Source organism: Helianthus annuus, chromosome 9 (assembly GCF_002127325.2).
Source record: "Helianthus annuus cultivar XRQ/B chromosome 9, HanXRQr2.0-SUNRISE, whole genome shotgun sequence".
NCBI classification, from domain to species: domain Eukaryota; kingdom Viridiplantae; phylum Streptophyta; class Magnoliopsida; order Asterales; family Asteraceae; genus Helianthus; species Helianthus annuus.
In genome coordinates this window covers 158,901,978-158,914,608 of record NC_035441.2, presented here as the reverse complement: position 1 = coordinate 158,914,608, position 12,631 = coordinate 158,901,978, and the positions used below count along the sequence as shown (strand labels likewise).

Genomic DNA, 12,631 nt, shown 5'->3' with positions numbered 1-12,631 from the left:
CCAAAACAATCCCATACTCTTCTTGTAACTCACGATAACCTGCATCTTGTAAGTTAACAATCCCATACTCTTCTTGTAACTCACTATTCCATATCTAAAATTGACCTAACTATCATAATTTTAATTGAACTACAACACTTATCATCCCAAAAATGACCTAAATATCATAATTATCACACAACCATGACACTTATCAGTCCCAAAAATGAAGGAAAAGATCAAAATATAACAGAACAAAGTAAAATCAAAACTACAAAAACAATTTATCCTTTCACTATCCCGAAAAATGAAAAAATATATCAAAACATCCCACAGAACAAACTAAAATAAAAAGTACATAACAATCTATCTTTTCACTATTCCATATCTAAAATTGACCTAACTATCATAATTTTCATTGAACTACAACACTTATCATCCCCAAAAATGACCTAAATATCATAATTATCACAAAAACATGACACATATCAGTCCCAAAAATGAAGGAAAAGATCAAAATATAACAGAACAAAGTAAAATCAAAACTACAAAAACAATTTATCCTTTCACTATCCAAAAAAATGAAAAAATATATCAAAACATCCCACAGAACAAACTAAAATAAAAAGTACATAACAATCTATCTTTTCACTATTCCATATCTAAAATTGACCTAACTATCATAATTTTCATTGAACTACAACACTTATCATCCCCAAAAATGACCTAAATATCATAATTATCACAAAACCATGACACATATCAGTCCCAAAAATGAAGGAAAAGATCAAAATATAACAGAACAAAGTAAAATCAAAACTACAAAAACAATTTATCCTTTCACTATGTCATATCTGAAAGAACTTACAACAATGCAAGAGGGAGATGTGAAAAGCCGACAAAAATTTTAAAACCTTGATGTGAGAGCCGAGAAACAACGCAAGATCCGAATGCAAAGACTTGATATATTCTGAAATCGAAGTAAATAGAAGTTGTTAAGTTGATGTTTTGAAAGTAGGATTATTCAAGTGAGATAAACTTACAATTTCAGTTGAGTGTAGTTGAGAGTTTGTAAAGTGTGAGTAGAGTGTAGATATCTCTGGATTATTTATAGAGACTGAAGGAAGCAGTGCTGTCTTTCAAACAGTGTATGGAAGAGTGTTGATATATTATACAGACTGCAGCAAGCAAGCTGTCTTTCACACAAAAGTAAAGTGTTGCTTTTTCCTGTAGATTGTACTTCCCTGCTTTTGACATCCCTTTTTGTCAGATGTGTGAGCATTGAGAGAGAAAGCAGATGGTGATCCGTGTGAAGTCAAATGGACGGTCCCGATCTTGATCCCTTTTTGTATGTAGCATAAGTCAAATGGGTTAAGATTAGTTAAAAAACAAAAAGCATAAAAATAACAAAACACATCAAAAAACAGAGAATATAGTGAAGTTTATATTCTCTCAGTAGCATAGCATGTTAAAAATTAATATTCAAGGCTTAGAAATTACCAAAAAAGAGCGAAAAACCGACTGAATTCGAATCTCAGCCCATTCTTGACACTAATGCTCCGTTAGTTCTCGCAAAGTCAACCATCATAAAAAGAAATCAAGTATTAGTAAAGATTTGATATTAGTTATAACCAGTACACTATTAACTTAAAATAAATTTAATATAAATCACATTTTGTCAAGTTGCAAATATAAAAACCTTTATTATAAACAAAAAAGAAAAGAAAATTGATGAATGATGATAAACTTTACTTTACCTCTGATCAAAAAACAGAGAATATAGTCAAGTTTATATTCTCTCAGTAGCATAGCATGTTAAAAATTAATATTCAAGGCTTAGAAATTACCAAAAAAGAGCGAAAAACCGACTGAATTCGAATCTCAGCCCATTCTTGACACTAATGCTCCGTTAGTTCTCGCAAAGTCAACCATCATAAAAAGAAATCAAGTATTAGTAAAGATTTGATATTAGTTATAACCAGTACACTATTAACTTAAAATAAATTTAATATAAATCACATTTTGTCAAGTTGCAAATATAAAAACCTTTATTATAAACAAAAAAGAAAAGAAAATTGATGAATGATGATAAACTTTACTTTACCTCTGATCAAAAAACAGAGAATATAGTCAAGTTTATATTCTCTCAGTAGCATAGCATGTTAAAAATTAATATTCAAAGCTTAGAAATTACAAAAAAAGAGCGAAAAACCGACTGAATTCGAATCTCAGCCCATTCTTGACACTAATGCTCCGTTAGTTCTCGCAAAGTCAACCATCATAAAAAGAAATCAAGTATTAGTAAAGATTTGATATTAGTTATAACCAGTACACTATTAACTTAAAATAAATTTAATATAAATCACATTTTGTCAAGTTGCAAATATAAAAACCTTTATTATAAACAAAAAAGAAAAGAAAATTGATGAATGATGATAAACTTTACTTTACCTCTGCTTGAGTGAGCATGAGACCACTAAGTGAGGGAACATTCTGCATATGAAGCCCCCATCGATTCGAATGAAGCAGCGTTCAGCGTCGCCAAAGCCAATTCCGAGACTCTCCAAGCAGATACACTTTCTCCGGCAGCCAGAAGATCGGAGTGAGCTTGTTCTGTAATAATAGTGATCGTGACAGTCGTTAACCAAAGGTATAACTAATTAAATTCAGATCCTAAAAAAAGGTTTCCTTGCGAGTTGCGAGTGACATACCTGAGTCGATTCATCACAAAACACATGCGAAAATCCTTCGTAAACCTCAGATTTCGTCCTTCGAACATCCGTCAACCGCTTCACCTGAAAAGTAAGAATCACAAAAGAACATGGTAAGATATATAACACTCATTGCAACTTATCAGAACATCAAACGGATCCCTTGTTCAAATCTGTGGATCCCTTGCCAGATAAAGCTGGTGATACATCTCATGAAACCCTAGATCTGCTCATCGAACATCCCACAGAACAAACCAAAATCAAAAATACATAACAATCTATCTTTTCACAATTCCATATCTAAATGACCTAAATATCATAATTATCACACAACCATGACACTTATCAGTCCCAAAAATGAAGGAAAAGATCAAAATATAACAGAACACAGTAAAATCAAAACTACAAAAACAATTTATCCTTTCACTATGTCATATCTGAAATTAATCTAACTATCATCACCAAAAATACAAATTCAAATATCACAAGACTTTCAACCTAATTTGAAATAACCGCATCTACTAACAAATCTACATCAAGATTAAAGATAAGAATCACAAAAGAACATGGTAAGATATATAACACTCATTGCAACTTATCAGAACATCAAACGGATCCCTTGTTCAAATCTGTGGATCCCTTGCCAGATAAAGCTGGTGATACATCTCATGAAACCCTAGATCTGCTCATCGAACATCCCACAGAACAAACCAAAATCAAAAATACATAACAATCTATCTTTTCACAATTCCATATCTAAATGACCTAAATATCATAATTATCACACAACCATGACACTTATCAGTCCCAAAAATGAAGGAAAAGATCAAAATATAACAGAACACAGTAAAATCAAAACTACAAAAACAATTTATCCTTTCACTATGTCATATCTGAAATTAATCTAACTATCATCACCAAAAATACAAATTCAAATATCACAAGACTTTCAACCTAATTTGAAATAACCGCATCTACTAACAAATCTACATCAAGATTAAAGATAAGAATCACAAAAGAACATGGTAAGATATATAACACTCATTGCAACTTATCAGAACATCAAACGGATCCCTTGTTCAAATCTGTGGATCCCTTGCCAGATAAAGCTGGTGATACATCTCATGAAACCCTAGATCTGCTCATCGAACATCCCACAGAACAAACCAAAATCAAAAATACATAACAATCTATCTTTTCACAATTCCATATCTAAATGACCTAAATATCATAATTATCACACAACCATGACACTTATCAGTCCCAAAAATGAAGGAAAAGATCAAAATATAACAGAACACAGTAAAATCAAAACTACAAAAACAATTTATCCTTTCACTATGTCATATCTGAAATTAATCTAACTATCATCACCAAAAATACAAATTCAAATATCACAAGACTTTCAACCTAATTTGAAATAACCGCATCTACTAACAAATCTACATCAAGATTAAAGATAAATCAACATTTAGAACCTAACCTGAGTCGATTCATCACAAAAAACATGCTAAACTCCTTCGTAAACCTCAGATTTCGTCCTTCGAACATCCGTCAACCGCTTCACCTGAAAAGTAATAATCACAAAAGAACATGGTAAGATATCTACTAACAAATCTACATCAAGATTAAAGATAAATCAACATTTAGAACCTAACCTGAGTCGATTCATCACAAAACACATGAAAAAATCCTTCGTAAACCTCAGATTTCGTCCTTCGAACATCCGTCAACCGCTTCACCTGAAAAGTAACAATCACAGAAGAACATGGTAAGATATCTACTAACAAATCTACATCAAGATTAAAGATAAAGCAACTTATCAGAACATCAAACGGATCCCTTGTTCAAATCCGTGGATCCCTTGCCAGAACATCTCATGAAACCCTTGATCTGCTCATCAAACGGATCTGGTGATAGATTCAAACGGATCTGGTGATAGATCTCATGAAACCCTAGATCGCCGAGAAGAGAGAAAAGAGAGAGAGAAGAGAGAGAAGAAGATCTGATGTTGTTTTGTGAGATGTGTGAGCATTGAGAGAGAAAGCATATGGTGATCCGTGTGAAGTCAAATGGACGGTCCCGATGTTGATCCGTGTGAGAAAGTAGTATAGATGGACGGCAGATGTATACCCTTGTAAAGGGTAAAAGGGTTTGTGTTTTCTTGTGCCTTAACAGTTGTACATTGTGCATTCATTGTTTTTTCAACACCTTGTTCAATTACCATCTTGTCCTTCTAATATCCTTATTAAAGTAGTATAGATATAGATGACTGTTCAGTATGATTGGTGGCTGGATCCTAGTCGGTAACACGCATCGCAGTAGTACTCCGCATGTGGAATTTTGGGGGTGTGACATGATGAGTGCTCAAAAAGGACAGCCAATCACGAAGACCAGAGCGGAGGAGCAGCCCATCTTGCTAAAAAGCAAGAATGCAATCTCGAGTACGTTCCTCTTATCTTATTTCGGAGAAATTGAATAAGAAAGTGATGTTCGAAAACACAGATGAAGTAGAGTCAGTCTGAGGATCCGATCCGCGGGAACATAGATTTCCTATCGGTTTTGACCTTCTCAAAGAATGGCCTCGAGAAAGGGCTAAAATCATACAGAACCAATTCAAGCCATCATGTGGGTCAAATTCTGCTTTGATCCACCACCGGTATCCCTTTAGGAGTAGTCTTTGAAGCCTTTTCAGGCTGTTGAAAGCTCGTTTCTTACCAGCCCGTCTAAGATTGAATTGAAAAATCTCTCCGGGAAAGGAGGAAGGGGAACCCTTCCGAACGATCCAGGATTTGCAGTCCGATACATTTACATTATGCTACCTAGCCAAACCCGCCACCTATGTTGATATCTTTATGGGCAAATCAAGACTTTGTTTTGTAATGCAAATATATTTTTTTTTTTGCCGAATCGAACAGAAAAGGTACCGTCCAAACAATATCGGTAACGATACTGACAAATATTATTATGATTTTTGGTTTCGATAGGAGTCGGTTTCAGAATTTTTCAATATTTCTTTTTACATGTGCCGAAGTGGTATCGTACCATAACGTAAATTTGTTACTCGCAACTTTACGTTTATAACTTTTAAATAATTAAGCTAAATATTATTGTAATCACTTTTGTTTATGTACATACCAAATATTTCCCTCTAATCACGTGTGAGAATTCTACTAGATTCAATATATATTACTCTTCTTTGAACTGCCCGTTGATCATCCACTAGTGTTGGCTCCTACATCGAAGCTCTCGGAGAGTATGGAAATGAATGGACCATTTTTGGATAAATCAGGAGTCTTCTAAGATATGTCCACAAAAGTATTCAATAATAAACTTGTCTTGTCATCTTATTTTGTTGATTGGGTCAAATACCCAAGATTTAATTAAATATAACCATACACGCGCAGCTAAGATACGACTTACGAGTCTCATTGATCGAGACTATAAATCGCATATAAAGAAACCAAATAAGTGTTCATAAAGATCGAAACTTTGCTTATTTAAAAGTCCAAGATCTTGACTTCTGTTCTTTAAAACTGCAAAAAACCCTAATCTTCTTTTCTACCACTTTTTCTGTGCAAGTGCATCGAAAACAAACCCCAGAAAGATCGGAAATAAACCCCTTTTCGGGAACCATTTTGGATATACAAAAACCTTCAATTCTCCGTTAAAAAGCTCAACATGTCTTCATTAACATTCATGGATGATCAAAAGAGTTTTGAAGGTGATAAAATGGATCATGAAGTCATGTTACCAGGGTTTAGGTTTCACCCGACAGATGAAGAACTTGTTGGATTCTACTTGAAGAAAAAGATTCAGCATCAGATTCTTCCAAACGAGCTTATCAAACAGGTTGATATATACAAGTACGACCCATGGGATCTTCCAAGTAAGTAAAATGATCAATCCTTTTTTAGAGAAAATTACCAAATTAGTTAAAATGTTAAAAGTTTTTCTAAAAAATTAATTAGGACATAAAAATTTAATTCACTAAAGCACACTTTATTTTCTCCCTTAGTTCGGGCTGAAACAACTAGTATTTAGCTTACACTTTTGACTAAGACGGCTAGGAAAACACGGACTAATTTCACACCTTTAGAGATTGCTAAAGTCAATGTCTATTTTTTAAGCTTCTGATAAACTTTTGATTAACAAATTTGTGATAGGAAAACACTGACTAATTTCACACCTTTAGTATTTTTTTTTTAAATTTGGCAAACGTTAATATATATATACACACACTCACATAAAAATTTGTCAGAAATCCTGTTGCTGGTAATTTGTCATAAACCGTATTAACCAGGCCCATATTTTGACGGATATCGTCGATAGATTTCCGTCAGTAAACACTATACAGACGAATTTCCAACAGATTAGCCGTCGGTGTTATATAGTGTGTTTTTAATTATTTTTAGTTATGAAATAACATGTTGACCGAATTATTATCCTCGTGTAATGATTAATATAGGTTTGGCTCCATTGGGTGAAAAAGAGTGGTATTTCTACTGTCCAAGGGATCGTAAATATAAGAATAGTGCACGACCAAATCGTGTGACGGGAGCTGGTTTTTGGAAAGCTACGGGTACAGACCGACCTATTTACTCGTCAAGTGGTGCCAAGTGCATTGGGTTGAAGAAGTCACTAGTGTTTTATCGTGGTCGAGCAGCAAAAGCGATCAAAACGGATTGGATGATGCATGAGTTTCGGTTACCTTCGGTCGTTGAACCAGAACAGAACAAGAAGATTCAAGATAAAAGCCTTCCTCCAAATGTAAGTCAAACATCATTATATACAACAAATTATTATTCTAGTGAAATTTCCACAATATTTGACTTTTAAGTTCAGACTTTTTAGTATTATTTAGAGTCAGTGGTTTGTCATTTTTCACATTTAGTCTATAACTTTCTAAAATTACAGCTATAGTCCCAAACTTTTCAATTTTCGTTTCCGGATAGTCCCTGTGCCTAACATCAGTTAGTTTTCTCAATTAAGAGGGTGTGAATGACATAAATACCCTTTCCTTAAAACATTAAGAGAAATATATTATTCATTTATTTAATCAAGTGGGACCACCATCCTTATCTTCATCAACTCAACTCATCCTCCCCACCCCACCCACTTCATCTTACCCAATCCTCACCATCACCACCACATCTCCACCGTTAATGTGAACAAGGATCTCCTGAATCCACAAGCTCCCAGTCAAATGTTTAGAAGTCATTGAAGAAAACGGAGCTGAAATAAATAAGTGATGTAATTTTAGAAAGTTAGTGATTAAAGGTGAAAAAAGGGCAAACCACAGGGACTATCCGGGCATTTAACTCTATTATTTATGTGTAACTTGTAAATTGCATATTTTTTAATACATATATATGCGTCTATTAGACATAATATATTCAGTCTTTCTATACGTTTTATGGCTTTTAATACATTACATATATGCGTCTAATATACATTATATGTTATACGTTTTATGGCAAATCATTATACAAAACGAATGAATTTCGCCAGTAGACAAAAACATGTTGTGTACTGACGGAAATCTGTTGATGATACTTCGTTGAAATCAAGGCTTGTGTAATCCGATTTCCTTCAGATATTACCGACAAATTGCTGAATAGTCGGCGACTAGTTATTTCATATTTTTCTCTTTTCTTGGGTTTTTTTTCTGCATTATGTCAGTAATTATTGATGGATATTGCTAATAATCTATCGGAGATATTCTAGTAGCATATTGATAGTTCAATCGATTTTACTTTCAGGATGCATGGGCCATTTGTAGGATATTCAAGAAGACAAATTCAGTAGCGCAACGAGCAATTTCTCATTCTTGGGTATCTGCATATGAAGATAGGACATCCGAATTTGTCACACATTCGAGCCAGTTTAGTCCCGAGAACAATTCTTGCATGACTGACCATCTTTGCTACAGCGTAAAACCAACAGCCACTAATAGTTATTCGGATCTTGAAGCTCCACCATACCAACTAGTAAACAAACCGTCTCCTTTCCAACTTCCATATGTAGACTTTAGTACCAATGGGTTCCTCTTTTCACCCACCGATACATCACAACCAAGGGTGTTGAATCTCGAGGATGCAAGAAAGAATTGTGGAAGTATGAACTTTGGAGGTGAACAACAACCCTTAGACGACTTCTCAATTAATCATTATCGTGAAAACGAGCTTGGAAATGTTTTGATGGGTGGATTTCCCTTCGGGTTGACATCCACGATTGCTGTTTCCGATGAAAGGAGGCTTACTATGGCTTGGGATTCACCTCCAAGTCATAGTGCATCCACAACCTAGCTACTCTACAAATTATGTCCGACGTATGTGTCATGATTGGCAAAAATGTGTCGGAAACAGTCCTAGCCTTGTGTCCGATGTTTACGATTAATATGCTTTACATCGTTTACTTTGGCTAGGGGACCGGTTTGGCTGTGGATAGGTTGGTGTGGCCTATGTGAGGAAAATGAAACAATATCCAGTGTTGCCATGAATTTGTAATTTACATGTGTCCTAGGAACATTGTTTGTTTCTGGTGATATGCATAATGCTTTTAATTTCTAATAGAACTACATGTGTACATTATTTGTATATAGAGAGCTGAAGATCACAACCCAATGACCAACGTCATAAATTTCCATATAAGACCTTGTTGAACAATCCATAATAGTCGGAGTCTGACTCATTGTAACAAGCCCCCTCGCATACATCACTATTATGCATGACCCGTCCAATAGCATGTCTTTGAGATGCGAACTTGCATCAATTTACAAAATGTTCTATATGCAGAATGCTCGGGTTTGTGTGCTAGGGATTTCATATGGATGTTATTGTCGATTGACGGGCAACTCGACCACAACTTGAGAAAAACATGTAACTTATTGGCGGACAATTATGTCTAGTTTCTATCGGTGGATTAAACTATAGGGATGTTAGCGGAAGCCGTTATCATCATCGTTGTCGTATTCCTGTTGTGACTCTGTACGTGTTTGTACAGAGAGTATACAACGAACTCTTGTAAATGGAGATTGTATTGAATATCTTGGTGGTCGGCAAAGATTGCCGGCAACCATTATTTATACATAATATAAGACAGTTAAGTGGCAGTTAAGTATGGCGGGAACAACCGTCATTAGAAACGGTGTTTAACCAACCTACATGTCTCTCCGCTTATATTGTAATACATACATATAATCCTAAGTTAATTAACATAATAATACATAAACATATGATAATAATTAAGTTTATTTACTAACACACTCCCCTAAACTTAATTGCTCCTTCGAGAATGCATCATAACGCTCCTGTTGGCTTCGTCCAAAGCTTTTTTGCTGCTTGTTTGAAATCGAAACGTCTCCTTTTCTGCAGCCTCTTCATTCCATGCCAGTCACTTCCAGAAAACAGAGCACAGTGTTGGAGTGTCTCTCCTTCTTGAACATATCCCTCGCTCTTCCTCCTTTCTCGGTCATAATCAGAAGGACGTTCATTACCTTCATATTTTGCTGATCCATGCCCAAATCTTTGGTGATGGCTAGATTGAATAGATCCATATTGTGACATATCAAGAACAGTGAAATCTTGAAGATCTTTATCCTTGGTCTTGTGACCTTCTAATTGAATAGTATAAACATTCAGCATTTCCCTTATAAAGGCAATCACTGCATCTTTTAAATGCATATAATGGTTATGTATTGTATGCCCTGGTTCTCGATAGCAATGATGTATTGGTTGTTTCCTTGTTCTAGTCTCTACTCCACACGAGTTTCGTATTCGTTTAAAAACATCTAAATTACCCGCATAATGGTGCTTAAACGCTGTACTTACATGCCATATATCTGCCCATAATCCATGTTCTGTGCCGGCGACAATCAGTTCTTTGAAAAAGTCGTACTCTGTCATCGTTCGTTGACTTCCGGTGTTGATGACATCCCTGAGTAACTGGGTTGCCTTGTCATGTTCTTTTAATTTGCAGAAGGCAATTAAGTGTCCCATATCATGACAATAGTAACATCGCTTCTTCGTAAGATCCTTCCTTCGTCGTTCGTTCCTCTCGTCGGAACAGTGCTCACATGCTGTCGTCGTTGACGATGATTGCAAATTGTTGTCTCTCCTCACATATAATCGGGGACTTATATAATCGGGATCGTTGTTTATTTCTCGCCCGTTTCCTTGTCCGTTGTTCATCTTTATCATCCGTATCTTCCCGGGATTGTGAAATTCTGATCGTAATTCTCTGATTCCAACCATTCCCGTTCTCGTTCCATTTCTCTGTTCTTATGATCATCAAACATCTCCTTTTCTTTCATACCTTCATTTCCGTGATCTTCCTTGTTTACATCACCATGAGAATTGAAATCTCCCATTTCTATTTTCGTTGTTTCTTCTCGTCTTTCTTCCATCTCTCATTCCAGTAACTCGATTTCGATTTCTAATTTCATTAGAATCTCTCGCTTCATTCTTGCGAACATTCGTGAACGCGGAGTTGTGCGATCGGGGTTGAATTCGTCTCCGTCTCCGTATCCTCTGTTTTTGTTCTTCATCTGGTTGTGCCCGGAATCATATAATATCGATTGATTTTCATCGATTTCCCACCGTGGCTCTGATATCAATATGTTAGCGGAAGCCGTTATCATCATCGTTGTCATATTGCTGTTGTGACTTTGTACGTGTTTGTACAGAGAGTATACAACGAACTCTTGTAAATGGATATTGTATTGAATATCTTGGTGGTCGGCAAAGATTGCCGGCAACCATTATTTATACATAATATAAGACGGTTAAGTGGCAGTTAAGTATGGCGGGAACAACCGTCATTGGAAACGGTGTTTAACCAACCTACATGTCTCTCCGCTTATATTGTAATACATACATATAATCCTAAGTTAATTAACATAATAATACATAACATATAATAATAATTAAGTTTATTTACTAACAAGGGAGCACTGGTTGGATACTTCATTTACCAGACAAGACTCAACTATATACCCTTTGACCCCTTGCTTTGTTTCTAGCCGTTTTTCTTGGGATCTTTACATATTTCCCCTTTCCTAAGAACCTTAATTACATATGGCACACACTATTCACACACCAAGGTTGCCTATTTGCACACTTAGGGTTTATATACGCTGCGTATAGAGCTATACGCAGCGTATAAGTTGCATGGAATTCAGAGCCTGCCCAGCAATCATTGGCACAGACAAGCAGAGTTTATATACGCTGCGTATAGATCTATACGCAGCGTATATAACCCATCAGATTTTTTTTTGGTTATTTTGATGTATTTGTGGTATAAATTCTCACCCGGTTCCAACGTTAAATCACTTAAAATAAATAACCGTTAATGTTATACCATTAATATTATATACCGTTAATTTTTTTTGGAAAACGTATAGGTGGTTCGAATATATTATATTGTTATCGTTTAAATTAAATTATTATATCATGTCTATTGCGGTTCTAATGCTATAATCGTTTAAATATCATACAGTTAATTATTTTTAAATACTTGTGTAAGGTTCGAATATATTATACCGTTTCCATACTATACCGTTTAAAATTAAACCGTTAAATATTTAGAAATATCCGGGTACGGTTCGAATATGTTATACCGTTTCAATAATATTCCTTTTAAATTAAATTATTATACCAAGTCTCGGTGCGGTTCGGGTGTTGTATGGTATCCTATAGTATTGTATAGTATTACATTTTATCGTATCGTATAGTGTATATTACAAGTCTTGTATAGGTTCCCTATAGGTCTTGTATATGCCTATAGGCCCATACGGGACCTAAACCATACCTATAGTACTATACGAGACCTATACTACACCTATAGGCCTATAAGGGTGTTATATCGTATCGTATAGTATAGTATCGTATCGTATAGTGTAGTAAGTCTCATATAGGTTTCCTATAGGTCTTGTATATGCC

The 12,631-nt window shown here is 35.1% G+C and overlaps 1 protein-coding gene across 1 annotated transcript; it reads left to right on the top strand.

The window, feature by feature from the left end:
• Positions 1-6,131: 6,131 nt before the first annotated feature.
• Positions 6,132-9,333, top strand: LOC110879216 (putative NAC domain-containing protein 94). The gene is made up of 3 exons (XM_022127636.2): positions 6,132-6,579; positions 7,159-7,460; positions 8,453-9,333. Exons 1-3 carry the CDS (start codon positions 6,372-6,374, stop codon positions 8,996-8,998), a joined length of 1,056 nt encoding a protein of 351 aa, XP_021983328.1. The 5' UTR covers positions 6,132-6,371; the 3' UTR covers positions 8,999-9,333.
• Positions 9,334-12,631: the final 3,298 nt, after the last annotated feature.